Here is a 26,597-nt window from a genome sequence, read left to right on the forward strand (position 1 = left end):
GGTTGTCTAGCAACCCTAAAATAAATTCACGGGTCTGAACACTTCGCCTCTCATTCCGAATATCTAGTTCTACCCTAATGCAATGATTGATGAAGTGATGCCCTTCAATACGGTGATGCCAACACTGAAACCACAGCTCCCCATCATGAGCCACCTTTCCCCTCGATGGCGAGTCTATGCCGTGTTGGCAGCCTGGACGCCGGCGAACGGGAAGCAGTCAACCGACTGGTTCTTGGGCAGCATGTAGATGACCGCCGCCCACCACTGGTCCAGGTCGGTACCTTTCCTCATCACCTCGACCGTGTTATGGGCCAGCATGAACAGCTTCTCCCGGGGGAGCTTCTCGATGTGGGGGACCACGATGACGGTGGCGGGGATCGGGTGCAGGGCCACGAGCTCGGTGGTGACGTCGCGGCCGTGTTCGAGAACGAGGGTGGCGTTGCCGTGCTGGACCTGGTTGCGGTGGAAGGTGGACTTGAAAAAGTGCGGACGCCGCTGCTGATCGCCTCCATCCTTGATGGTCTTCCAATCATCCGTGATGGCCTTCTGGACGTCGGCAAACTTGGCGTCGTCCCAGTGGTTGTTTAGGCTGGCGTCGGCGTCTCCGGGGACCAGCATCTGGCCGCCAAGCTGGCGGTGGAGGACGAACGTATCCATTGTCGTCTTGTTGGGTCCCTTGGTGTGGACTCCCATGAGCTGGTACGGGCTGGGCATGGTGACGATGTGGTGGGTTACAAGGCTTGAATTCAAGAGGGTGATGGTGGGGAATGGGTAAGCACTTGCCTCGGGTGATGATGATTTGAATTATGTGAGCTATGATCGTGGGCAAGAGGTGTGGGTAGCAAAATTTCCATGTGCTAGTGATGCGACTGCTGAGTTGTAGTGGGTGAACAACAGCAGCAGCTGTAGAGGCTTTATAGGTAGGAAAGGTAGTGGTTTCCCTGGGTCAAGCTACAGCTTTTCGTCTGTAGTGAATACACACAAGAGCATCCATTGAATGTAAGTTTGATGGAGGCGCTTGCCAAAATGCTATAAATACAATCACCTCTGACTTCTCACTTCTGATTTCTAACTTTCCCTCCTCACTTGTTTCACCACATCGATCGCACCAACTGCCAGTCGACAACAGCTACTGCAATCAGGTTCTGCGTGCAACATCACATCCGCCTTTACCAATCACACTAATTGCCTAGTTTAGAAACAAGTCTCACACATCTCGTACGTTTGTCTACGCTCCCCATCCGTCAATAGTTCGCAACGGACCAAATCGCCCCCAGTCATTGCGCTGCGCATGCCAAAGTACAAACATTTGCTCTGTTCGCATCCCCCGGCAATCATCTGCAATCCACTGACAAGTCAGATCTGAGCCACAGTAAACTCGATCAGTTCCCGTTGAGGTCGAACCCTCTAGGCGAGATGCCTTCACTCATGGGTCTAGCACCCGAGCTGCGGGAAAAGATCTGGATAGAAGCGCTTAAGCATGAAGCCGAAGGCCGCGTCGTCTTCTACGACCACACGTTCGGCAACCATGGCCCACGCATCATACCTCGGAAGCAGCTGGTCAGCACCATGGCGGGAATCTGCCGGGAGACGCGACGTTTTGCCCAAGAGTTCTACTCTGTCCAGCTCAAGGTCTATAGAATGCGCCCTGTCGACAAGCTCTCCTTTTCCGGTCCCAAGTTTCTTGATGGTTCCACCAGAAGGAAGCTGAATCGAGAAGTCTGGTACGCCGAGACGACACCAGAAGCAGAGGCTGGAACCGTCTACCTCCGTCCGGAAACCGACTTTCTTGTGAAGATTGGCAATGGCCACGATGGATTTGCGCCATCGTTTCTACGACTTCATGAATGGGAAACGGAGGGCTACGAGGGGCCTTTTGCACGCTTCATCAGTGCGCGACTTGCTACTAGCGAACTGGCTGCTGTCAGAAACCTGGTGGTAGCCGAAGTCAGCATTCGTGACAACATGAGACCCGACGGACTAGGAGACCACCCCTTTTGGAACGAGCGGACTTCCCGCAGCCGCTTTGTAGCCGACCGATATTGGCGGCGGAGTGAGTTCCCCAACGCCAACCGCTGGCTTCATTGCTGGGTCCCCGATATGGGAGAACGAGTAGGCTTCGGTGTCGTTCCGGAATGGATCTGGCCGTTTGTCGGTTTGCTCAGGGACCTGGGCCAACATGGCGGCGTGGAAAGGCTGGATATCAGAGAGTGGCGACCTAGCTTGATCTGGGAGCATTCTGATCTCGGAGACATGTGCACGGATGTGGTCTTGGATCCTGCGCGACGCATTGAACTCTGCGACCGCATCCACAGCCTCATCGACGGCGATGAGGCTCAACGCGCCAAGTACCGCGCCCAGACACAAGGCTATCCCACCCGTCTAAACCAGGCCCAATGCGAATACTGTTTCCGATTGAACAATGCGCCGCATCAACCCATGGGCGGACCTCCCGGCGGCGATGGGGTCCAAGTGGACGATCCAAAGTTCTACGACGAGAAGGCTGAGCGATTCCGTGTCAAGGTTGCACAGGACATCGATGGGCAGTACTTGCAACACCTCCGTACGCACTACTTATCAGCACATGGCCTCATATACGACCACGAGGCTTTGGTCGAGGGGGAATACAAGTAAGGATGGCTGACCATAGTGGCATGAGAGGCCGACAACCCGGATGCTATAAAGACAATCCAGTACCGTCTTCACCGCGGTCACTGGCACCCTGGTGTGTGGAGGCTGCTTGGTTTGGTAGACAAATAAATATTGGCTGATTGATCAGTTGGCAGCACCGCCGAGATCCGACATGAACACATCCGACAGCATGAAAGGGCGAGCAGGTAGCAGACAATTAATGACATGTTCCTCGGTGCCGAGATGTGAAGTTGAAACAGGGTTCAGTGGGCAGGATGTGGCAGTGTTTCTAGTTGCGCTTAGGTACTACGTGGGTACAACACTAAGGGGCAATTACTTGGCATCACCTGAATATCTTTATGCCGCTCGTGTATTATACCCGGCCAGCCTATAATACGGGTGATGTGACGATCCCTGCCAAGTGGGTTCGTATAGTGGGTGGAGAGGCTAAACTTGGCTACTTGACGTACTTTACAGGGGGTATTCCTGCTAGTGCCGGTACGGCCCATCTTGGTAGCCCACGTCTGCCGAGGCGATCTCCTATTCTTCCTGAACCTTGCCCTTATCTCACTCACCATGTGCAGAGAACCCACTGCCCCTCGCTGCTGCGCCTCCATGAAACATGACTTCCAGGTCTGCCCAAAGTAGACGTAAGCCGGGGCGAGACGGGCAGGGAGTAGGATAAATAGGGCAAGCCATCCGTAGGAACTGTTCGTGAGCAACATCAACTGCTTGTCCTTGTCATCATCGCCGCCCGCCATGGAATGCCCAACCTTTATCCACCCGGAATACTGGCGGCTGCTGGGAGGCCAAACCCCGGCCCCGGCGCCGCCGTTCCCGGACGTGTTTGCCCTCCGCGCGTCCATCAACGCCGGAGCCAAGTCGGCTGCTGACAGGACTCCCATCCCCGCCGGCATGGTCATGACGGACCACACCCTCACCTCGGCCGACGGCACCGAGATCAACATGACCCGCTTCGTGCCCCGCAGCGTGCAGCAGCAGCAAGAGGAGAGCCCCGACATGGCGCAGCGGTCCGTCGTCTTCGCCTTTGGGGGCGGCATGGTGACGGGCACCGTGGCCGGGTGGCGCCCCCTGATCGCCATCTTCGCCGAGCGGGCGGCGACCCAGGTCTTCGCCACCGACTACCGCCTGGCCCCCGAGCACCCCTACCCGGCCGCCTTGGAGGACATGTACGCGAGCCTGCTCTGGGTCCGGGGGCGCGCCGCCGAGTTCCGCCTGGACCCGGCGCGCATCGTCACGATCGGGGCCAGCGCCGGCGCCAACCTCATGGTGGCCGTGGCGCTGCGGGCCCGGGACGAGAAGCTGGCGCCGCCCATCGCCGGCCAGGTGCTGCGCTACCCCATGCTCGACGACCGGGCCCGGCTGGCCGACGCCCAAGAGTACAAGCTGCCGTACTTGACGTGGACCCCCAGCGCCAACCAAGTCGCGTGGGGGGCGTACCTGAAGAACCTGCCTTGGACCGCGGACGGACGCCCGGCGGCCGTGCCCGACACCGCCGCCCCGGGCCGGGCGCAGGACGTGCGAGGCCTCCCGCCCACGCAGATCGGCGTCGGCAGCATGGACCTCTTTTGCGATGATGCCGTCGCCTTTGCGGAGAGGTTAAAGGCGCAGGGCGTCCGGGCGCATGCATTTGTGGTGCAGGGCATGCCCCATGGGATTGATATAGAACCCTCCAGCACGATTGGTCACGGCATTTGGGACGACGAGGCCAAGTTCGTCCAAGAATTGTAGCAAGCTGCAGTCCTTTTAGAAGCCAATCAAAATAAGTAAATGTCATTCGAACTTGATTGCAACATAACAGTATCTTGTTCCAACAGGTACACATTTCGTTACTTCAATTCATCTACGGGATCCGGTGTCTACCTCGGAGCTTGTTCCCCGGATCGTCCATCGTCCATCGTCCGCATCACCGGGGACGCTGCCGACGAACGGCGGCAAAGGCCACCACCTGGGGCAGGGAGCGGGTCGTCGAGTCCCGCCCAATCCCCATGACGCAGAGCGCCCACCCTACGCCACGCCGCGTGACGTCCCCCAAAGCGTCCCGGGCCGAGGCACAACAGCGCTCGTGCACCACGCCGACGATCCGGTCGAACTCGGCGTACTCGGCGGCGTCGCCGCGCTCGAAGGCCACCATGGCGAACAGAACGGGGATGCCCTGCAGTTGCAGCTGCGGGCCCGCCGCGTTATTGAGCCTGGCCCCTCCGTCGGCATTGCTGTTGGGGACTACACGGAGCTCGGAGCGGAGAACGCCCTGGCAGATTTGCGTGGGCGGCATGTTGGCGCGGCCGAACTCGGTGCCGATGGTGCGCACAAAGACAAAGAACTCGTGTGGGCTGAAGCAGGCGGGGTGAGGTCCCAGCTGTTCGTCCAAGTCGAGGCCGTAGATCGGACCGCGTACTTCGGCCGAGAAGGCAGGGGATGGATTGGCGGTCGAGGCGTCGTAGTGTTCTCTTAGCGCCATGGCCAGGATCTCTATGTTCTCCAACCTAGGCACAAATGCGGCCATGGCGGATGAAGGCGCTGAGATTGGTGGATATAGTCAGCAAATTCTACTGTTATATGAGATCGTGCAGGATCCACCACTTTCGATATGCTTCGCTGGATATATGTAGCCAACTCGGGGACGGCTGTCAATGGATCTCGTCTTGGTCAGATGAGCCTTGGGCCCAAGACACGAGAATAGGAGATTCATGTGGTATAAGTACTCCCATCCGTCAATGCCGAGAAGATGCGAGATTCGCATCAACTCAGCGCCAGTCATATGTCATGCAAGCGACCGAACTGGACAGGTCAGCAATCAATGCCTACGAGCTTCATGGGAACTGACTAATTCTCTATCTCCGAGTGAGTCAAGCCAATTCTTGTGCCATTATATAATAAACAATTATCAAACACGGAGTCAGTCTAGAGTCTGCCCAACGAGCCTTACTTGGCCGCGGTCTTGCCAGGGAATAAATGTCTGATTCGATACTATTCGTTGAATTGTTCCAAGCAGCATTTCACATTGAATATTCACCGCACACAAATGCTTTCTTTTCTGGACTACAATTGAAGAAACCAATTCAACCAACCGCCATCATTTCACATACTCACCAGTACCGATCGCTGCAGTCACCCAAACCAAACCTGAAGTCCCTCACTGATAGCAGCGGCACATCGGCTTCATCGCATAACACAAGGTGAGAGGGCAACAAGCAATTCAACCAGTTGCCATCCTTCTCAATCTCCCCTTCTGGCGTACTGTCTCTCGGTAATCTCTTGGACCGATTCTTAACACAAACCTAACCCACGTCGCCCAACCGTGCTCAGAATTCATCATTCGACCAGCACATCAGCACATTTTGCATTTTAGCAGGTACACTGCAAAAAGCCAACATAAAGATCCATTCAATTGTTTACTACCTGTAAGTATTCAATCTTGCCCCACTGGGGGATTTTCTCGACAAACACTTACCTACCTTTTTTCTCTCCCCCACCCCTCCACTCCACTCATTCCCCTTCCATCAACAACCTCTCCTCACGCTCTCCACCAAGCCACAGACTCGAGTTTGCATAAAGATAGAGGTTCAAAAGGTATGTAGCCCACAAGTCTCAACCTCACCTCTTCGCCCCTTGGATTATTGTACCTCTTCCTCAGTGCGACTTCATTCTAGTGTGCTAACCCACGCGATGAGTTAGACGACATTGGCGCCGATATGGGCCCTACCGACACCAAGGACGATGCCGGGCATGGATACGATCGAGCATCACCGGTAGTCACGATGCCTCAAGCAACAGCCCGAGACCGAACCGAACCTTCGCCTTCCACTCTCATCTCCCCGCAGACGCAATCTCCGTCCTCGCCCAGACCATCTACTCCTACACCTGAGCAGGTACGGGATCCGGCCCCGCCTCGGCCACTGGCCCCAAGGTCAACCTGTACACTAGAATTGTTTGAGAAAACCGCCGCAAAGTTCAGTGTCGACAACCAGGTTTTGAGAAAACCCAATGTCACACGCTTCTTGCATGAATCTCCATCCACCACCAGCACAGCTGAGCCTGATGTCACCCAGGCTCCTTCGCATGACGTGCAGGCAAAGGGCACCCGACAGGATGGAAACAAATAGGGTTGTTCCAATCCGTCATACTTGCGAACGCTAGAACTGAAGATGGGACTCGATTCAGCGTACAAACAGATACGGGATAACATGTCTTTACCTGACATGTGTCTACCCTTGGATACCGATGAGGATGGCCTAGATGAGGAGTGGGCCGATGGCGTTATCAATTGGCCCCTAGAGTGACGGGCTCTCGGCTGCAAGCTTGTGCAAGTTCTGGGCATGGGCAATCCGGTCGTTACAAGATCCCAGTGGGCAATATTGGTGAGTATCAGTGTGGGCCAGGTTACTAGCAAACCTCGAAGCTGAGATGCATTTTATAGATACCAACGCCGGCGCAGAATCCCACCTCGGGTCCGAAGATGACATGAAGACCGAGCCAGTTAACAGATTCAGCACGCCCCACCAACCGCGGCCGATATCCGTTCCAAGATATGAGGGCTCGTTGCTGCCAAGAAGACGGAGCATGCGCGAATAGCTAGTCAGGCCATCGATGACTTGCGACGTGTTAGCTTCTCAGATCTTGCTATACAGCAGGCAAAACCGGTTCTTAGAGTGCAGATCATATATCGGAGCGATCGACTCTTCACGGAGGGCCCGGTAAAGACTTCGCCCTACCTCGCGAGCGAAGAGAAGCGGCCCAAGGGAACCGCTAAACCGTCTACGTCATAGAGAATTGCCTTCAACTTGGGAAACCCCAACCCGTGACCGTGTGGGTCTACAAGAAAGAGGCAGAGATTGGTGCATTAGCAGCCATCATGGCTACTACCGCCGATCGGCAGATGTCGAAGTTCATCATGGACGTTCTTGAGAAGCGAGGGCAGGCACATGTAGTCGATTGGGCAGCTCGTCCCAATGACCATGTAGCGCAGCTGGGGTGCCTGCACCAGCATGGGAGGTTGGGGCATGGGGAATGCCGTCCCACCACGATCCAGGTTCTTCCTGGAAGAGATGTGCCAGGTGTGAGCAAAGAGGTTATGTGGGATCCTCGGCAGCCTTGGGAAAACGCCTTCGAGTTCACAGCTGCGGTTGAACTCTGGTATATTAAACCATTTCAGGATGCAGTTATCCGATATTGGAAGAAGTATGAACCCGAACAACAAAAGACGCTTCATGCTCTTCCTACGGCCAAGGATAGATCAGACTTCAAGAAAACGATTCAAGCCCAGATGATGGCTCGGGTGCTTCGAATTCGCTTCCCGCAGGAACCAACTCATAAGGGAAAGTACAAACCTGATCGAAAGAAGCGACAGTCGCATTCGCGGAATCAGATAGAGAGAAGCAAACCCCGTCGTGGTGAAACGGTTCTTCCACTCGCAAACGCCTCTCCGGTTGCTGGTGAAGACGCTCGACAGTCTGACTCTGGCACGGCAGGACTACCAATGGGAGAGCCAGAAGTGTCAAATACAGAGCTCCCAGAGGCAGAGCTGCAAGACCCACACCTGTCAGAGCCACACCCGTCATCACCCCAGGCACTACAACCAGGCCCTTCTGGTGCGCAGTCGCCAGAACCAGAGGCGTCGATTCTAGGTGCATCGAGTCCACAGGAATCAAGTCCCCAGCCATCAGATGCTGTAACGCGTCCCGTTGCTCATCTGCCGGATACTCCACGCCTTAATGGTGGTTCTTCACCCATCAATGATCTTCAGGGCGCTCATCTTCTTGATTCAGCCATTGCCTCGATCTCCTCGTCAGCGGCAAACCCAGACGGCCCCCAAGTCTCGGTCCCACCGGAACGCAATGATGAGGAAGACTTGGAGTGGCTGTGGCAGAGATTCGGCCCATCCATTACCAGAATGTCATGGTATCACGTTAAAAAGGAGGTTGACCGATACAGCTCGTAATTAAAATTTCACTTCTATGAAAACATCTCCGTTCCATGCATCGGGGTTGAAATGCATTAAGTACTTGCGATGTCTTCTTTTAAGAGGTAGAACACTGAAACAGTTTGAAAGCAAAGCTCCCTCAATTCAATGTTGTCCATTGATCACCTATGATATTCAATTTCACCCACACCTACCAGCTATCAGGCCAAAGAACCTTTCCTTCTTGCTCCCCACCATCCATCCCCCTCCACCCTACGTAATGGAAGTTTGGAGTACGGGCGTTCTTCTTTCTCTCTTCTCACAGCTTGGTTTCTTCCACTCTGCAGACGCAGGGACCCTGGATAGGGATGTCTCAGCTGCAGACCATTGCCTTCGTAGAGTAGCACTTGACTCAGCCGGTGTGCGTCTCTGGGCTCATGCTTTCGTCATAGTCATACCGCATATTGATTTCCTCTTCTTCTCCATAGATTTGCACTAAGGCAGAATGATACACGTAAACACCTCTAGCCATATACCGTTCCCCTACGCCAGCTGCAGTTTAGAACCGAGGTAAGTTTGCCCGGCCTGTCGCCGCCTTCTGATGGAATTCTCTCTATGAGATCCCCCTCCCCTGCCTGCACGAAATCCCCCTGCCTGCACGAAATCCCCCTGCCTGCACGAAATCCCCCCTTCATGTGAAAATGGGAGTATCACTGGACCCCATTCACCTTTCGGGAATCCTCCCCCCACGGTCTTCCGCTCTGCCGCTTTGACTTTGCGATTATTCTAGGCCGCCAGTTAGTGTTGATTGGCTATCGTGGTTGCCATCCATCACACAACCTGAATTCAAGTCCTAAGAGCCCAACGCTGCTTTGTAAATCGGATCAAATCCAATATCCTACGGTAAGTTCACATCCTCAGTACTTGTCGTCTTCCTCTGACAATGACAAAGCCAAGCAGGTATCTCGCGACTCCGTAAAAAAAGAAAGAACAATGTCTCAACCAACTACTACTTAACACCTCCTCGACACATCCCATCGATTGTAGTTGACTGTCTTGCAGTGCTAGTAGGAACTGAGATTTGTTCCAGTAAGCTTATATAACACCCCAGCCTCGCTCGCGCTTGGGAGCGTGGCTAGGTTGGACTGGTAAAATGAACACATGCATTCGCGTCTTAGGATGAAGCACCTTCCCCCCTCAAGAAACCTCCAAAAGCATGGCGAATTTAGACTCCCTTCTTTGATATGTACGGTCCATGTCTGGCATCTGCCGCAGCTTCCCATCATGTTGCGACCTACCCCTTCTTCTTCCCAAGTCCCTTCCCAAGTGCCTTCTCCAGCTGGTCAGGTCGGTCAAACAAGCACACCCCATACCTATCTCTTCCTGTAATCTGTGGGAACCTCGGGTATTCGATTCTCCAACGACCATGATCGTCATTGGGGTGATCAAAGGCTCGCACTTCATGGGATTGTCTCAAGAGGCCGCCTCATTGCAGTTCGAACATCGTGCGACTTGATCGTCGTTCGATATCTCTCAAGTTGGTCTTCCCCAGCTGTATTCAACTGCGGGCTTCCATTCACAACCCACAGTCAAACCTTGCATTCACTCTGAATTCCTAGGTTGTGCAACATATTTAAGAGACTGTGTTTCTCAAGCCTCTTCTTTCTCTCATTTCATTCTCTTCCTTGCACAATCGCTCCTCTCCCGCACCTTCTCATTCTACGCCTCAACTTTCCCTAGGGACACCGCTTTCTGCCAACTAACCCAAATCCCCAGCATCGCAACGACTGCAACACCATCCACGGTAAGTCCAGTCTGCGACATGATTGATTGACACTTTCCCCATCCATGCCATTGCGCAAGGTGGCCGTGAGCAGCGTCTGCTCAATCTTGCCCGTCTTTCCGTAATCTTCATTTTGTACAACCATCCTTCCCGCTCCGGACATGGTATCTGCTCACTTGCAGCGGCTTCGATAATCTGAGCTTGATTCTCTGTCCTGGGTCAAGAACGATGTCATGATTCCGTTTCCCACTTCACAATTTCCTCTTGTTCCAGCACCATCCCTTCACCCTGCCGTGGCGCTCCAGCTTTACTTCTCGCCATTTCTTATTTCTCATCAAGTTCACAAAGTCTCTTTGCCTATGTAATCTGGCGTATTCCAGCTAACGAATATAAAGCAACTGAGCCGCACCCACTGGCAAAGATCCGTCATCATGCCGAGAAACAAGAAGGCTTTACCGAAGAACGGCACTGCCGAGCAGAGCCAAGCGCCCGAAGCCGAGCCCGAAGCCGCGATTTGCGAATCCGGTAACCAGAGCGAGCGCGTCACAGGCCCCGGCGATGATACACTGGTGGCCCATACAGTAATCCACCAAAGTGATCATCGGCTCGCGTACTATCTGGGCTATACCAGCACTTGGCACCTAAAGCGTGCCATGTACAGTCCTCGAGTACTCCACGCGACGCGACTGCTGAAGCCATTCTTAGAAAAAGTATTCAGCGAGAAACACATGAATCATGTGTTCCAGGAGTGGCGTCGTCACAAAGATGACGAGACGTTTCGCGAGGAGTACCGCGTGGATGAATCCAAAATTCGCGACTACGGGAAGACAGGAAAACTCAACGTCCCCACTGGTCCCAAGAACGCTGATTCAATCCGAGCCCGGTGTGAGGCTTTCGTCTGGGGCTTGGAGTTTCTCTCGGCAGCTGCCGGAACCCACGATCCCGTCTGGACAACTGCCAAAGGGGAGGAGGAAGCATATCCTGAAAGCTACGAGAGATTGATACCCACCATGATCGGTGAGGACAAAGAGGGGGTCCTGCCACTGGTATGTTCCTGTCGAATTGGTGCGTTCAGGCAAATACGTTACTAACCTTTCCGTCTCGTGGCAGATTCCCTGGAACGAGGAGACCCGCCCCGAACTGGTGCACTACCCAGAATTCAACGAGATCGCGTTCGAGAAATACTTGCGGCTCCTCGCGCTGATACGAGGATGCAATCGACGCCTGTTAACCAAATTCGAGCTTGCCAAGACGCACAAACGCCTCCGAAAGGAAGTCGAGAAGGTGGAGAAGACCAACGGCGGCCAGAGGCTGACACTGCAAGAGAAACGAAATGTCATGATGCAACAGATCCTCACCGGCCGTGACACCCCCTCGACCACCACCAAAGACCTGGATGGATGGTGACACACGAGGGAGATTCGCCAAAGGGACGAGCTCACATCGTCGAGATGACTCGTCCCAAGCCGCAGCATACGGTAGATATCGATTACATCCTGGTACCGAGAGGCAAGCCCATCTTCGGACCCGACGAGATCAAGGAGGAGATGTCCAACAGTGACCCGTTCGCGAAAGGATTGCCAACACATTCGGCAGTCGTCAAGATGTCCCACGGCAGTATTGCCCTGTCAAAATTCGAGCGGTCCACGGAGTGGCGTGACGATATGCGTCTGACCCTGGGGTTCACCAATCGCGAATCGCTACGCAATATATCGTCAGTCGTGGTTTACGACGGGGAGATGGACTGCGGGGTGCTTCAAGATATTGATCGCACACGAGCCGACAGATATACACCGATATATCGAGGGGGACAGGGCGATCTGAAGTCATGGGACGAGACGAAGGAGACTATGGCTAGCAGTCAAAGCAAAAAGACCATAATTATTGGTCATTGCTCCCTCAATATTGACGAGGACCACGACTACCCGTTCGAATCGACGAGGTATAACGACATGGCCGTGGGGCTATCTACCCAACTTGCGCCAGTAGGCCATGCTGTGTTTGGCGTCGGGCGGCCTGCCCGGGCCACGCTCAACGATTCTGCCCCCGCTGCCTCTCCGGATGCGGCTTTGGAGGTGGGATACGAGAACCAGCCACCGCGTCCGACGTTTGCAGGCGAGGACAAAGTGTACGAGCCCGCTTTCTACGACAACATGGACGTGTCAGATCGAAAAGCGCAATACGTATATGCATCTAAGATGATCGAGAGACTCCGCATTGCACTGAACCACAGCCAAATCCATAAGAAGCACACGAGACAATCCATGTTCCCGGCGCTCAACGAGAAGCAGCTAGCAGAGCTTGACCAGCAGGAGCGTGTCGACGTCGACTCCGAGGGTAACCTGGAGCACGGCCTGTTGCACATAGACCAGACCGTCTCGTCGCTTGTGACGGGGTCCAACTTCACCAACGGTCTCCCGATCCAGCCTTGCTTGGAGTTGGCCCTGGCAAAGCCGACCGGTCGCTGTCACAATGGCGATACAAACCTGAAGTACTACCGCTCAGAAGCGTTTCCCGCATACGACGACAAGGATGGCTTCCTTGCGCATCAGATCACGGGAGCGCTGTCTCTGATCTCCCGCGTGACTGGGTGCTCGCTTGAGGCCTTGCGTACGGCCAAAGAAGGCGGCAAAACCCCGGAAGTGGCCAACACGACCTTTCGCCTCATCCAGACGACGGGAGCCATTCTTGGCGACGCTATGGGCCTGGGAAAGACGCATACCATTCTGATGCTGGTGGAGTACATGGCTCGTATGGGCTTTCTCGAGGACGATGAGGGTTACACGCAGCCGATTATCCTCGTTTGTCCCGACATTGGCGTCGCTCTGCAGTGGTACGAGAAGATTATGTCTTTCACCACCTTGATACGGCCCTTTGTGGCCCATGGCAGTGACTCTCGCGACACAGGATCGCGCAATGTTCCACTAAGAGACCGGGTGCCACCCAAGTACTTTACCGACCCCGAGAATGCGACAGGCAAAAACCCCGACTTTGACAGGTTCTGGGACAAGCCGGCCGGGCCACACGCAAACAGGAAGGATGAAGAGCGGATCGTCCCCTTCATCATCACGACCAAGCACACCTACGCGGGCCGTGTCCTGGGCAAGCCCAAGAAACGAGGGCGCGGGAAACGAGGCAAGGGGAGAGGAAGTAAAGGGGAGAGTTTGCAATAACAAGCTCACCAACACCGGGAGAGAATTCAGTATAGCCATCGTCGACGAGGTCCACGAGTATCGCAACCCGGCCACGAAGATCTGGGAGGCCATCGACACAACGAAGTTCAGATACTTCCTTGGGCTTACGGCCACCCCGATTGTCAATGACCCCATGGTGAGTCGCCCTCTGCATGACTGTTGTCGAGAATGCTATACTGACTAGACCGCAGGACCTGTTTAACATCGTGAAACTATTCCACGGCAAGAACTGGGACAGGCTTCCGGAGGACACCCAAACGCGGATCGAAGCCATGACGTTCGACGAGTTTACGTCGAATCGAAAGAAGGGTGAGAACCCGCGAGAGGACGCGTCTTCATACGAGGCCATCTTGAATCCGTCCATGCAAGTTTCCTATCCCGGCCTTCCGGTTACTTGGTCTAACATTAGCAATGTATTCGTAACTGACACTAAACAGCACCAAGAAGATCTTTAACAAGAAGCACGAGCAGGATAGGTTGCAAGAAGAGATGTATTCCACATTCGCCATGCGCCTCGAGGAGGCGTTTGTCATTCGACGGGGCCCGGCAAGTGAACTCGTATACAACGACAGGACCCATGAAAAGGTCTCCCTGCAGTCATTGTTGCCACGCGTCCGAAAGGTCTCCTACCGCGTACGGCATTGCAATGCCTCGGAGGAACTCAAGTACCAAACGGCTCACAAGGCTCTAGCCTGGTAAGTTCCCATTTATAAGACAAACCGTCCTATTGCAGCAGAATGAACTAATCCGGCCCCGATCCAGGGAGTATTGCAACCAGGTGGACAGCAGTACCAAGAAGAAGGCTGACGTGGCCGAGATATTCGGCAACCTCATCAGGGTCCAAAGAGAATTGGATATCCTGACCGGCTCCACGGTACTATACCAGTGGACCGAGCATATGAAGGGCTTGGGCAAGAACTCGACGGTCCCGTACATCGACGAAGCCCGCCGTCTCGGACGTGATCTGACCGGCATCTTGCAGCCCCTGCTGGACGAGAACGCCGCACCCTTCACCACGGCCTACGACTGGCTGTACCATCTTGTGGAGTCGTCTCCCAAGCTACTGGCCATTCTCGACATTGTCGAAGCCAAGCTCCTCCGCTCGGTGCAAGATGGCAAGCGACCCTCGAAGATTCTTATTGTCGAGGAGGTGCCTGCTCTGGCGTACCTGATCGAGTTGATGCTTAACTTGCTGTACATCAACACGGATACGATGCGTTCCGGTTTGCCCGACGATGCCCGCGTCAAGCTGATTGAATCATTCCGATCCGAAAAGCCGGAGTCCACCATGGTGATGGTGCAGCTGTATCAGGCATCGGGAGCGCACGGGATCAACCTGCATGATTGCTGCTCGACGGTCATTGTATCCACTCCCGGGTACAACCTGGCCACGGAAGAGCAGGCCGTCCATCGCACCATTCGGGTGAGTGGCCACCAAGCTATCGGCATACGGAATTCGTGCTAACATGGAGTAGATTGCGCAAAAGGAGACGGTGGACGTCTTCTATCTGCACCTGGAGAACTCCCATGACGATTGGAAGGTGGCCCGCCAGTTCTACAAGATCAGACTGGACATGATGAGTCGGGCCGAGTCGAGCCGCCATCCAACGCTCGCAGCATTGTTGAACCAGTTCATGGGCGAGGTCAATGCTGCGCATGAATCCGAGCTGGGCATCTACCTCCAAGAGAACCCCTCGCATTGTCGGGTTTTCGCTACTTCGGACGAGGACTACGACGGCGAGAGACTGGAGATAGAGAAGAGACTGCGCGTCGGCTTGGCAAAGTTGCAAGGGATCCTGAACCTGGGGCCACGCAGAGTCAAAGCGGGCGAGGCCAGTGGGCCCATCAAGATCTTGACGTGCGAGGATACGGTGTGCTTGCAGAATGGCAAGAGATTAGGGGATGAGGAGCCTGCCGTCGCAGAAAGCTCCAAGTCGGGTGCGAAGCGGCGAAAGACCAACGGCGCCGGCGCCAAGGTCACAGCCCCTGAGCCGTCCAACCTCTTCCACCTTGTCTCTGGCAACGACGATCCCTTCTGCATGAGGACGATGTCTCAGTGGAGGCAGCACCTGCGGACGACGCATGTCCTGAAGAGCGCCTTGTCCATGCAGCTTTGCGACATCATGAAGCTCTTGTCCATTCCCAGGCACACCAAGTTCAAGAAGGAGCATCTGACCCAGCTGGCTATCCTGGAGAGAGCCATCGAGTGCTCCTTTCGTCTACGCAAGATGATCAAGGCCCCGCTCTTGACGCGATTCAGCCCGCGCATCCGGTATACCTGCTTGGAGCCAACCCCGGTTTCCGCACTTGGCCACATGTTGGAGACGGCGGACGGCCTGCTCCAGAACAACGACGTCTACGTCAGCGAAGCCCTTGGAGAGCCATCCCAAGCCGCCCAGGGAGCCACCAAAGCGTCCTTGATTGATGCTCTCCATAGAGCTGAAGGCGAGCGCACTGTGAATGGCGAAATGCTAGAGAGCGATGCAATCGGTAGCGGAAACAGCGGCGGGCTGGGTTCGGAGGGAGAAGACGGCGGTGACGACGATGGCGAGGATGACGCTGCTGGTCAAGTTTAATCGTCTTGGTCTTTGTATTAGTACTAAGGGTTGTTTCCTTGGAGAAACACTCCCAAGTCCAGAGATCTCTGGTCCAGAGCCTCGGATCGTCGGGCCAATGGGATAGCCGGCAGACTCGGGCAGCTGGGGTGGATCTTGCTTCTAGACTTTGTTTTCGCGATGCTTTCACGGGCATCATGCCTCAGTGCAAGGAAAAGGACTTATTTTGCAACCCCGAAATATTCACCGCTACGTAACGACTGGTTTTTTGCTCGCGTGATTGATCACCTAGGCGTAAAATGAGTGTGGTGCCCCCTGTTGCACACAAGTGCCGGATTTACATAGCGTTAGGCAAAGCGTCTGTGTAAAAAAACCCCCCCTCTGCCGGCGCCTGGCTCTCAGCAGATTGTTCTGTCCCAGCTATAGCCTTGTGTACGATCTAAGGCCGCCCCGAACTGGAGGGATTTAGGCTTTCTCAACGTCATGGCCGGCGATGGTGGATGTGCCGATTGGGTAATCAGCTTATAACTATTGCCCTTGTGTTCTTGATCGTGGCTCTGCAATTTTGACAGCCAATTGCCGTTGGGAGCCCCTGGAGAACGTTGCTTTAAGCTTTCTGGGCCATGGGCCGACGGTCTTGGCCCCGGCTGGGCGTGGGGGCCAGATCTGTGCTATGATTGGACACCCTCCACTGTTGGTGGCGGGAACCACTGGCCGTTGTAATGGGATGTCGCACCCCTTGTAACTCGAGGGCCGAGGCGAAGCGGACCTGAAGGACTGCATTACTGCGAGATATCAGGAGTAAATGGGTTTTCGTTGTTGCATTTCTATGTCAGAACGAATGCTGCACTCTACAATCCATGGGCTGGATGTGGATGATCATACACCAGCTGCGAGTGCCTGTTCGAGCTCTCCCTGCCGCACCAGATTTGCATATGCCAGGACATCATGGCAACAGGTAACATCAAAAGCGACTGGTTTTCTAGCATTTACTTGAAACGTCATGCTTAGGAATGATTCTTCAGGACAGTCATCATGGCTGCCAAATCATTCGGTATAAAAGCCGACAGCATCGAATGCGGGACGTCGTCTATTTAGAGCTGCTGCAGGGTTTTGGCCCGCTGAATGACAGGGCCAGGGGGCAGGGAGGGGTAGCTTCAATCGCTTTACATCTGCGTCGGAGGGGCAAGAGCTACGCCCCCTGCTCGGCAGGTAAGTGGTAAGCAAAAGAAAAGGGCGCGCCCTAGACTTGACATGTCTGAAAAGGATGCGATATCCACATTCATCTGATCAATTGACTCCGAAGGATTCGACTCGGCTCGGAGAGTATTGCATACTACAGAAACGAAAGCTGCACAAGTGCTGACGCCTGTCTCCGCCCATTGGCGACGACCCCCCACTTGTCACGCCATCGCATTGGAAACCTGACTGGCGCAATGAGTGCTTATAAAAGCCAAGCCCATCACTCTTGATCACACTCGATGCCAGCTATCTCCGACCTCAAGCACGAGACGCCCAAGTAGAAACCAATGTCGCCGACCGTCGTCCCCAGGGCTCTGCAGCCCGGCGCCAAGATTGCCCTCATCTCGCCCTCGGCGCGGCTGAACCACGAGCTCCCCGCCGCCCTCGCGCGCGGCATTGACGTCATCTCCAGCCGGGGCTACCAAGTCGTCGAGATCTACCACGGCCCGGATTCCGGGATCCAGTCCGGCATTGCCAATCGGCTGGCCGAGCTGCGCGCCGCCTTTTCGGACCCCACGGTGTCGGTCGTCTGGGCCACCATCGGCGGTTCCACGTTCACCGAGCTGCTGCCGGCCCTTCTCGCCGACACGAAGCTCCACGACGTCATACGCGCCCACCCCAAGATCGTCGTGGGCTACTCGGACATTACGGGCCTGCACTGGTTCTTGTACTCGCTAGGGCTGCGCACCTTCTACGGGCCCGGCATCTTCCCGGAGCTAGGCGAGCCTCGTGCTGCGGAAAAGGACGCATATGAAGCCTCGGCGCTGGGATTCTGCGTCCAACATGTGTTTAGGGCCATGACGGATCCCACACCCATTGGCGCCGTGGCTCGATCGCCCATGTACGCGCCGGATCCCGCCCGCCTCTTCACCGACCCGGACTCGACGGAGCGGCCCCGGCTCGTGCCCAACCCCGGCTGGACCTGGTTGCGCGGCGGTAAGGCCCGGGGCCGGCTGTTCGGGGGTTGCTTGACCGTCATGGTGCGTCTCGGCGGCGTGCGTGCGATTGTGCCGGACTGGAAGGGCCGCATCGTCTTCTCGAGACGGCCATGGCCGACAACGACGAGGGCAAGGGCAACCCGCTCTACCGGGTGCAGGCCGCCGTGGCAGATCTGATTGCGCAAGGGGTATTTGAGGAGGCCGCCGGGCTGGTGGTAGGCAGACCGTTTGGGTATAACTCGGCCGAAATGCGGGAAAGCTACATGCAGGTCATCCGGGAGCTCCTGTGCGAGGGTCGACTGGCTTCCACCAATGCATTTCCCATCCTGTTCGGCGTCGACTTTGGGCACACGACGCCCATGGTCACCTTGCCGTACGACGGGCTGGCGGTGCTGGACTCGGAGAGGGACGAGTTTTCCATCGTCGAGGCAGTGGTGCAGGCTTGAGGATGGGGGTGTGAACATGGGCATAGCCAAAGTATCACAGTAGTAAATGAGACAGTGCAATGTTGCCCAGGAGCGTGTCCCTGGGGTGCTCTCCAATTCTTTTGAGTACTCTTGGCTCTTCTTGATTGGATTACTTTCGAATGCTTTCTAAGTACTCTTGGGCGTTCTCAAGACCACAAATTGGATTTATACCATCGTGGGCCGTATTAAGCAAGATACAGAAGTAACCACAACGCTGATGTGATGCAAGCTCTCTTGGAAGGCTGCTTCCAGGATCTCCTCTATGGCTTTTGCATATTACTTGACATTGGCCAACAAGCAGCAGCCGCCCTTGGACTCAACAAACCTGCCCATCTACGAAATCGTCCCGAGCAGCCGCCGGCGCCTTCAAGCGAGAACAGCCCTGCAGCATGTCGTCGATTCGGCTGCGGTTCCTTTCCCTGACAGAGGAGCCGATGAAATATCAACCCCGATATTGCGCACTGTACATCGAATGAAGCAACGTTCCGGGCCTGATGGGGCGCGGATTCTTCATCGTCCCGGGCAATGTGGCCAGAGAAAATGGCTATGTTGAGCGCGCCGACGCCCGCCACTACCATCCTCCCGACCTGTAAGAACTACCTCATTGGCGTGCCTCGCGAGCAGCCTCCTCAGTCTCGCGCGCATTCATTTGGCGTGGGGTCTGCCCATCTACCCCGCAGTAGCTCTGGCAAGACCGCTGAAACCACCTGTGGCCTGCCCCGCATTGGTTTACCCAGCCCAGGACAGCTTGGACAGTTACCCAGCGCAAGCTAGCTTGCGGCGCCTAACACTGAGTACCAAAAAGGCACTACAAGTGCGGATTATGCGATTTAGTGGCTGGCTTATCCAATTTAGAAGGCCCTGCTGCCTAGATGAGGCGGGCGCACGCGAACAGTCCCATTGCCACCGCCCCTGAGCTGCAGCAATCAGATACCTCAACATTCATGTGGCATCTAACTCTCCAATCCAAGACTCTGTCAGTTCCAATTGGCCAGCCCTCATTCGACACCGATGGCATCATGCATGTCGGTCCAGCTCCAAAGCTATGCTACAACGCTGCATGCCGTATGAGTCAGCAAATAAGCTAAAGTCAACAACATGTCCTTTTGCTGCCGACTCGTGAGTGCGTATTTCCTGATAGCCTGACCTTATAACAGCATGTATATGGTCGGATTCCCCAATTAATAGACTATTGCCATCGCATTGAGGGAGGCTTGGTTCCCTTCAAGCTGGGGCAGCCTCGGATCGTGGGCAAGATTAACTTTCCGCGACAGAAAAAGTCGCCGAGAGCCAATGTCCTCCACTTGAGAAAATGCCATCAACACACACCGACCTCATCCCCGCCAAGGACTTTCGCCGCCACGCCCCCCAAAGCCTCGGGTACGACCCCGACGAATTCCAAATCCTTGACATCCACGGCTCGGCGCCAGAGTCTGACCCGGACACTTGGGCTCATGGCAAAGGAGCGCTGGGGTGGGCGCGCGCCCCCAGCAACTGGGAGATCTACCAAACCCAACTTGGAGAGGCTGCCTGCCAGCTCCCCTACGTGGTCGAGACTACCATTGACCTGATCCAGAACGGCCTGCAGCACATCGAGATCGTCAGCGTCTTCGCGCCCCGCCCGAGGCTCTCGCCGCGGCTCGCTATCAGCTCGCCGGCCTGCGCGGGAACGGCCACTTGGACGGGAATGAGACGCGCCCCGCCTTCTCCGGCGCCGTCGACTGCCCACACGGAGAGGAGGTCGTGGTCCTGTCATCAGCCACACGGGCGAGATCCACTACATCTCCATCGATGAGCAGCTGGAATACAAGAAGGCAAAAATGCCCGTTATGGAGAGGGCCGGCACCGATACCGGCACCTTTCAAAGTACCAATGTCGGAGAAACGTGCCATATCATAATAATCCATTGACTGAGTCGCTCTTATATCTAGTATCATCGCTAGGCAGTCACGATATGATGCAGATTTGACAGAAAGGGAGTGAGAGGCCTGTGTATAGCCACGTTTAAATATACGATCCTGGGACAACGGTAAGATACTCTGCCGGCCAGTCTTGGCTTGGATCTTGGAGACTACCCTGCCAGCAACACTGCGGCCGCCCATGAGTGCTTGAAAATCGAGTACTATCTAACAAAATCAAGTACAGTTAACCTTGATTACAGCTTAAGGGGGGTAACCAAATAAAACTGGCACTTATACACTACGGGAGGGGTATTCCTTTCCTACTGAGACGCCTCGCTTATGGCGATGTAAAAACTAGTGGGAGCTCGGAGAGAGGGGGGGGGGGGGTTACAGTGGCGCTTCGCTTATCGCCACATAGAACCGGCACTTGCGTATTACGGAGGGGTACTCCTCCTTCAAGAAGACACCTAACCCACAGTAATGTAAATGCTGCACGGGGAGCTCACAGAGGGGGGGGTCTTTTTTACGAAGACGCTTTACCTACCGTCATGTTAAACCAGGACCTATATACAACGGATTGACGCTCCCCCGCAATGGCAACGAATTTATTGCGTGTATCTGCGAAAACTAAAAAACATGAATGTCTTCTCTATGTTCAGAGACTAATGAAATCATCGCGGCTCAAAACGCAGGAGCGGATGTCAAGGCCCATGAAAATGATGGTGCCAAAGGTCATCTCTCTCACGCCTTCTTGTGTCTTGTACATAACTCAATAAGCGATCTAACGACGAGACGAGTAGGCATCACCATCCGTCGGGCTTTAGTCAAGAGGGAAAATGTATCTCCAAGCCAAATTCCCAATTGATCATTTCTGCTTCAGCCGTTCCACCATCTCTTCCAGTACCTGATTGGCTTCCTTCAGAAGCTTGATCTGCTCGTTCCGCGAACTGAGTGCCTTCTCGAATGCGATGATCTTGTCCTTGAGCGAGGTGATCTGTTGCCTGGAATCGTCATTGTCCATCGCCAGTGAGTCCCTCTCAGACTTCAGCGACTCTAGTCGCCCTTCAAGACCAGACTTTTCCTCCTGAAGTAGCTTAATTTGATCGGCCTGTAGGTCACGATCGCGATTGAGGCGTGCCACTTCCCTTGCTTGTGTATCGACAGTCGTTTGCATAGTCTCCGTCTTCATGTTCTGCAGTTCGAGCTGCTTCTCTTGCAGGAAGACCTTTGTCTGGAGCTCGTCATGACGACTCGCCAGTACCATAGGATCAGTCTCAGCGGGCGGAAGGTTCTCCCCACGTCTCTGAGCATTCTGTCCGGAAGTCAATTGCTCCTGACCCCCCAGCTTCTGTGACTTTCGGGGTTCCGCGTCCTCATCATGTATCTCCTCGCCATCCTGGGCAAGTACGTCAGCGCTGGGGGCGACTTTCCGCTTGCGATCATTCCTTGCCTGATTGTCGATGGGCTCTCGTGTGACTACTCGACCGCCAGCATCGGTTTCTTGGTTGACATCGCTCCCATTCTGACTGGACTCTAGGTGATCTCCCGCTCCGGCACCACTGACAGACCTACCTAGACCACCGACATCACCGACATCCATCTCTGCGACGGAGGGGCTCCGACGAGGAATTCTGGCACGCGAAGCCTGGATCCCAGCAACATCCTCCACCTCACTTTCGTCGATCAAGATATCTCCACCAGAGCCGTCTTCCAAGTCCGAGTCCGCGTCCGAGTCCGCGTCCGAGTCCGCGTCCGAATCCGTCCATGACTTGTCTGGGAATACTGGATCGCCCCCGTTGAAATATACGGATTCTGTCTCGGGTGGGTGACTAGTACGAGAGTCGTATTTGAAGCCCCCAATAGTCTTGGCAGCCTTGTCAAGACAGTTCGAGCGAATACACAGCAAAGGATACAACTTGTATGGTTCAGCGTCCTCTTTCTGCAACTGGGCCGGGTTGCTATACGGCGTCTGGGCACCCATGTCTCCGGGCCAAATGATTTCCAAGTCGCATTTCTGAGATGCGTCTGGGAACAGCAGGCGCAAGAACCTGTCCTGGTGTGGGTCGTAGCGCCACTGGAAAGGCTCTGACAAGGTACCCTCCTCTTGTTCAGGCTTTGTCTTATAAAGTTGCAATGCCCACGGCAAAGCGACATCAGTGCCCTTGAGGTAGCGAGCGTTGAGGGGACCACGCCCAAAGTAATTAATACAAGCCCTGGCGACAGACTGGAGGGTGCGCCAATTGTCGAACTGATTGTCGGAAAACAAGCTCTTGACATGGGCTTCGGGCGAATTAGATAGGGTGCGAGGCTCCCAGTTGTAGCAGATCAGTGCCTCACTCACGTCTCCGTAGTCCCATCCAGTAATCAGTTTCATGGCGCCGTAAGTCCAGCGGCGCTCAAAGTCCCATAAATTCCGGTCAAGAGCCGCATCGTAGTTAGCAGGCACCTTATGCGTTCGGTACATATCCTCCAGCACTGCGAACATTCGCAACACCGGCTTCAGATCTTTCTTGCTAAGCCCCTGCTCAAGGAATTTGGTGGCCTTGTCTGCTTTCCCTTCATAATTCCGGCCGCTATAGTGCAGGTTGTTGCAGCAAACATTGGACTCTCGTTCCTCTAGATGCAGTGCCAGTGGATAGTACCGCTCCTCAAGATGTGCCTCACGATAGCCTGGGCACACTATTTCCCACTCAGGCCGGTCTTGTTTCTCTTGGCCGGAAATTGGCTTGATGGCGGTACTAGGGATCGGCAGTTGCCGGCCCATCTTTTGGCTGCGCAGCTCACATGCTCTTGGGCAAAGTACCCGTATGAAAGGATGCTTCAGAGGATCGCAAGGTTCATCGTCAGCCCCACGATACATGTCGATGTGGTCGGCAACGAATCTCAAAGTATCCTCGTTGTCGACGCTCCGGAGAATATCCATGTCGCGATGAAACTTTGTATTCGGGAGAGCGGCCCATGTGCGAATGTTGAGGCTTTTCGATGCCCGCTTCCTGAGCTCTGTCATAGCACGGGCGAACAGGAGATACAGGTAAGCATCCCGCTCAGCGCGATAGTCGGCTGGTAGTCCATGGCCGATTCGGTAGAGGTCCCACAGGTAGAGTATGACGCGGTGTTTTGAGTCGTCGAGTGGTAGCTTAACGTTTCGAAGGCCTGGTATCTTCCCGTCGCTTCCTCTGGCCCATTTCTGTAGATGAGCAGATTCGGTCGCCATTGTGGACATATTTGACCCGATGCCTGACTCAGGGTTATATTAGTATCTTGTCAGCGGACAGGTGGTGTGGTGGATTGAAATGGCACTTACTAATTATAATGATCAGGTAGATGGGTATGGTGAGGTGCGGGAGCAGGCAGTGGCCTCTTGAGGACAAGCGTCGTGTGTCTGTAACAGTGATGAGGATGGAAAGGCCACGATCAATTTGGATTGTGTGGCAATGGCGTACAGGTGACAGGCGAAGTATGAAGGGAAGATGGTTGTGGAGGGAAAGTGATGAGGCTTTATAGTGATTTTCGCCTCCGAGAATTGAATGCAAGCTGGACTAAATGATTGAATACAGCGATGCAGCGGCCATGATACATGTGCTGCATTCAATTTCGAAAATAATGTGCCCTAAGCTGGGGTGCACTGTATTCAAGCTGGCTACTGCTATTGTACCCGTTTTTGTGAGAGAGTACCGGATTTGTATGAGGAACTCACCATGCGGAACACGAAGACGCCGTTGTCGATATCGTAGCTGCTGCTGCACACATGTATTGTCAATAGCCTGAAAATAGCAATGAAGCATATGATATGTACCGTATAATTCCATAATACTACTTATTGCTAAGAGCTCTCTCCCCCTTCTGCTTTAATGATTGTGACTTTATCCCGTGTTGGATCGTTGGTGTTATTCGATCTCTCTTGGATAGCGTCCAACTGCGGGTGCCAGCCCTCTGTCTTTACAACTAGATATACAAATCCGCCTGCATAGGTGCAGAAGAAAGCATGCCAAATATCCAAGTCCTCGCTTATTGCAGTTGCGGAAGGTGCGTCTAACATAAGCTGTTCCTTCCCTGATACATGAACTTTTCTAGCTGATCTCGGCACAAAGGTATTCCGCTCTTCTTTCTTTCACCATCTTGGCATCCTAGCATCACGATTAAACTTCATTCTCCCGCCATCTCGATACGGTCACTCGTCTGCAACCGTAGGGCTGTAGGGGGGAGTATAATAGAAGCCGACCTCGTGCGCTCTCTACAATTTGACATTTGCCCACAATACCTTCTTCTGCGGCCATTTCACGGACTGCCCTCAAACATTCCATCCCATCTTTTGTGACACCTTCTCAACGTTGCACATGCGGTCTTCTATCCACAGCTAGAAACTCGAGCACTGGCACAGTAACACAATATTGCTGTCTATACGTCTGGTAAATGGTCTGGTATCTTGTTTTTCGTCATATCAGTGTGCCAAGCAGGATCCATTACAGTGCCTGCCATCATTTCCAGTCAATCCTCACCAAGCCCAGCCAACTTGAGAGCTCCGAGACTGCATTGGTATCTTGTCAGCAGCCACTCAGGCTGGCCAGTTACACTGCTTGTGATTTATTCTTTGTTTGGGCGCGGAAGCTGTCTTGACGATTTCCAATATTCCTTCCCAACTACAGCTTCGCAATTTCTAATCTCCTGTAGTGTCAAGCACAACCCAACTTTGTCTTGTAACATCTCTCAGGATGGAGCGACGCGCCCGGGGTCCTGGTGGGAGTGTTCCCAGAATGCCGGATCATTCCAGCTAAGACGAAGAGTTTTTCATCCAGCACCAGGACTTTTACACGCGGGAGTCGACCACGGCTTCCTATCTGGGATAACGACATCCGCCGGTTTCGAAAATTCATTTGCACCGCAATTGTCCAACATATCACATGCGTCTTCGCTGTGTTTGACATGGGTGGTAAAGAACGCATCTTGATTGCAAGGGTCTACAGATTGTTCTTCGAGGCTGGCTCAGACGAAGGGTTTCAAGCCCAATTTCGCACCAACGAGGAAACTATCATGACACTTACCACTGCTGAGAGATACCCTGACTTCCCCATGCGACGCGATGATGCGAAATTTATTTTGATCTGTGTGAAGCAACTTCCACATTGGCCTCCCACGGCCATCCTCAACCTTGGTCATGTTTCGACGTCGCAAGAAAAGTGCCTGGGGCATAAAGCCATGAGACTGAGGAGGCCAAGTTGCCAAGCATTACCCGCCTCCAGGCGAAAGCCATCTGCAAGCACTGGGAGATCAGGGGGTCCCCGAATACGGCGTTGCATATGTAGTTCATAGGCCTCCACATCATGCACTGTCCTTGGACTGACAAGATGCAAACCGTCAGTGGCACTACGACGACGACGTCCCTTGTATGCCAATCCAATGCTGTACCTGCCGGATTCTTCAATGGCTCCGACTGGGTCGAGCTCGTGGCATGTGGATGGTTTAAGGAACTGCTCATGCTTTCCAATGGCAGATATTTTCTGATTATTCATGCATGAGACATTGATGCCCTGATTGAGCTCTGGTTCATATCTAACGAGGCCTGCCAGGTACTTGTCCACTGTCTTGCCTCTTGCTAGCCTTCCGCGCCTGATAAATCTCGTGCTTGATCGGCTGGGGAAAGACTACGAAGGAGGTTGGCTACACGAGAGAGACCGATGCGAAGCTGTACGGTCTGGACTTGGCCCATCTCAGGGCAGCTTGATGCCGCCCCTCGAGAGCTTTCCCAAGCTTCGCGACTATCATGACAAGAGGCCTCTCGAACTCATCAAACCAGGCGTTTTGGGGGGTTCCATATCATAGCTACGTGCGCTATCTTCGTCGGCGTCAAAGAGGCACCTGCTCACTAAATCCGACTGCTTGGCAACGACCATGATCGTCCAATCATCCATGGCAATCTTTGGTACGGTGTTTGGTTAGGGTTAGGGTTAGGGTTAGGGTTAGGG

The 26,597-nt window shown here is 54.4% G+C and overlaps 11 protein-coding genes across 11 annotated transcripts; 8 read left to right on the plus strand and 3 right to left on the minus strand.

Moving 5' to 3' along the window:
• Window positions 1-174: 174 nt before the first annotated feature.
• On the minus strand, window positions 175-714 carry PG985_009754 (uncharacterized protein; the record flags this gene model as incomplete). The annotated part of the gene is made up of 1 exon (XM_066829522.1): window positions 175-714. The coding sequence occupies one exon, from the start codon at window positions 712-714 to the stop codon at window positions 175-177; it is 540 nt and encodes a 179-aa protein (XP_066684434.1).
• Window positions 715-1,428: 714 nt separating this feature from the next.
• On the plus strand, window positions 1,429-2,634 carry PG985_009755 (uncharacterized protein; the record flags this gene model as incomplete). The annotated part of the gene is made up of 1 exon (XM_066829523.1): window positions 1,429-2,634. One exon carries the CDS (start codon window positions 1,429-1,431, stop codon window positions 2,632-2,634), a length of 1,206 nt encoding a protein of 401 aa, XP_066684435.1.
• Window positions 2,635-3,390: 756 nt separating this feature from the next.
• On the plus strand, window positions 3,391-4,383 carry PG985_009756 (uncharacterized protein; the record flags this gene model as incomplete). The annotated part of the gene is made up of 1 exon (XM_066829524.1): window positions 3,391-4,383. One exon carries the CDS (start codon window positions 3,391-3,393, stop codon window positions 4,381-4,383), a length of 993 nt encoding a protein of 330 aa, XP_066684436.1.
• Window positions 4,384-4,558: 175 nt separating this feature from the next.
• On the minus strand, window positions 4,559-5,158 carry PG985_009757 (uncharacterized protein; the record flags this gene model as incomplete). The annotated part of the gene is made up of 1 exon (XM_066829525.1): window positions 4,559-5,158. The coding sequence occupies one exon, from the start codon at window positions 5,156-5,158 to the stop codon at window positions 4,559-4,561; it is 600 nt and encodes a 199-aa protein (XP_066684437.1).
• A 1,189-nt stretch (window positions 5,159-6,347) lies between these two features.
• Window positions 6,348-6,758, plus strand: PG985_009758 (uncharacterized protein; the record flags this gene model as incomplete). The annotated part of the gene is made up of 1 exon (XM_066829526.1): window positions 6,348-6,758. The coding sequence occupies one exon, from the start codon at window positions 6,348-6,350 to the stop codon at window positions 6,756-6,758; it is 411 nt and encodes a 136-aa protein (XP_066684438.1).
• Window positions 6,759-7,507: 749 nt separating this feature from the next.
• On the plus strand, window positions 7,508-8,593 carry PG985_009759 (uncharacterized protein; the record flags this gene model as incomplete). The annotated part of the gene is made up of 1 exon (XM_066829527.1): window positions 7,508-8,593. One exon carries the CDS (start codon window positions 7,508-7,510, stop codon window positions 8,591-8,593), a length of 1,086 nt encoding a protein of 361 aa, XP_066684439.1.
• A 2,175-nt stretch (window positions 8,594-10,768) lies between these two features.
• Window positions 10,769-11,744, plus strand: PG985_009760 (uncharacterized protein; the record flags this gene model as incomplete). Its single annotated transcript, XM_066829528.1, has 2 exons — window positions 10,769-11,383; window positions 11,448-11,744. 2 exons carry the CDS (start codon window positions 10,769-10,771, stop codon window positions 11,742-11,744), a joined length of 912 nt encoding a protein of 303 aa, XP_066684440.1.
• A 44-nt stretch (window positions 11,745-11,788) lies between these two features.
• PG985_009761 (SNF2 family N-terminal domain-containing protein) lies at window positions 11,789-16,107 on the plus strand (the record flags this gene model as incomplete). The annotated part of the gene is made up of 6 exons (XM_066829529.1): window positions 11,789-13,487; window positions 13,546-13,667; window positions 13,723-13,928; window positions 13,969-14,226; window positions 14,294-14,954; window positions 15,007-16,107. 6 exons carry the CDS (start codon window positions 11,789-11,791, stop codon window positions 16,105-16,107), a joined length of 4,047 nt encoding a protein of 1,348 aa, XP_066684441.1.
• Window positions 16,108-17,615: 1,508 nt separating this feature from the next.
• PG985_009762 (uncharacterized protein) lies at window positions 17,616-18,712 on the plus strand (the record flags this gene model as incomplete). The annotated part of the gene is made up of 2 exons (XM_066829530.1): window positions 17,616-18,327; window positions 18,351-18,712. 2 exons carry the CDS (start codon window positions 17,616-17,618, stop codon window positions 18,710-18,712), a joined length of 1,074 nt encoding a protein of 357 aa, XP_066684442.1.
• Window positions 18,713-20,045: 1,333 nt separating this feature from the next.
• On the plus strand, window positions 20,046-20,528 carry PG985_009763 (uncharacterized protein; the record flags this gene model as incomplete). Its single annotated transcript, XM_066829531.1, has 1 exon — window positions 20,046-20,528. The coding sequence occupies one exon, from the start codon at window positions 20,046-20,048 to the stop codon at window positions 20,526-20,528; it is 483 nt and encodes a 160-aa protein (XP_066684443.1).
• A 971-nt stretch (window positions 20,529-21,499) lies between these two features.
• On the minus strand, window positions 21,500-23,848 carry PG985_009764 (uncharacterized protein; the record flags this gene model as incomplete). Its single annotated transcript, XM_066829532.1, has 1 exon — window positions 21,500-23,848. One exon carries the CDS (start codon window positions 23,846-23,848, stop codon window positions 21,500-21,502), a length of 2,349 nt encoding a protein of 782 aa, XP_066684444.1.
• Between the last annotated feature and the right edge of the window lie 2,749 nt (window positions 23,849-26,597).

Source organism: Apiospora marii, assembly GCF_038362585.1.
Source record: "Apiospora marii strain CBS 49790 chromosome Unknown utg000005l_segment0_segment0, whole genome shotgun sequence".
Classification (NCBI taxonomy): domain Eukaryota; kingdom Fungi; phylum Ascomycota; class Sordariomycetes; order Amphisphaeriales; family Apiosporaceae; genus Apiospora; species Apiospora marii.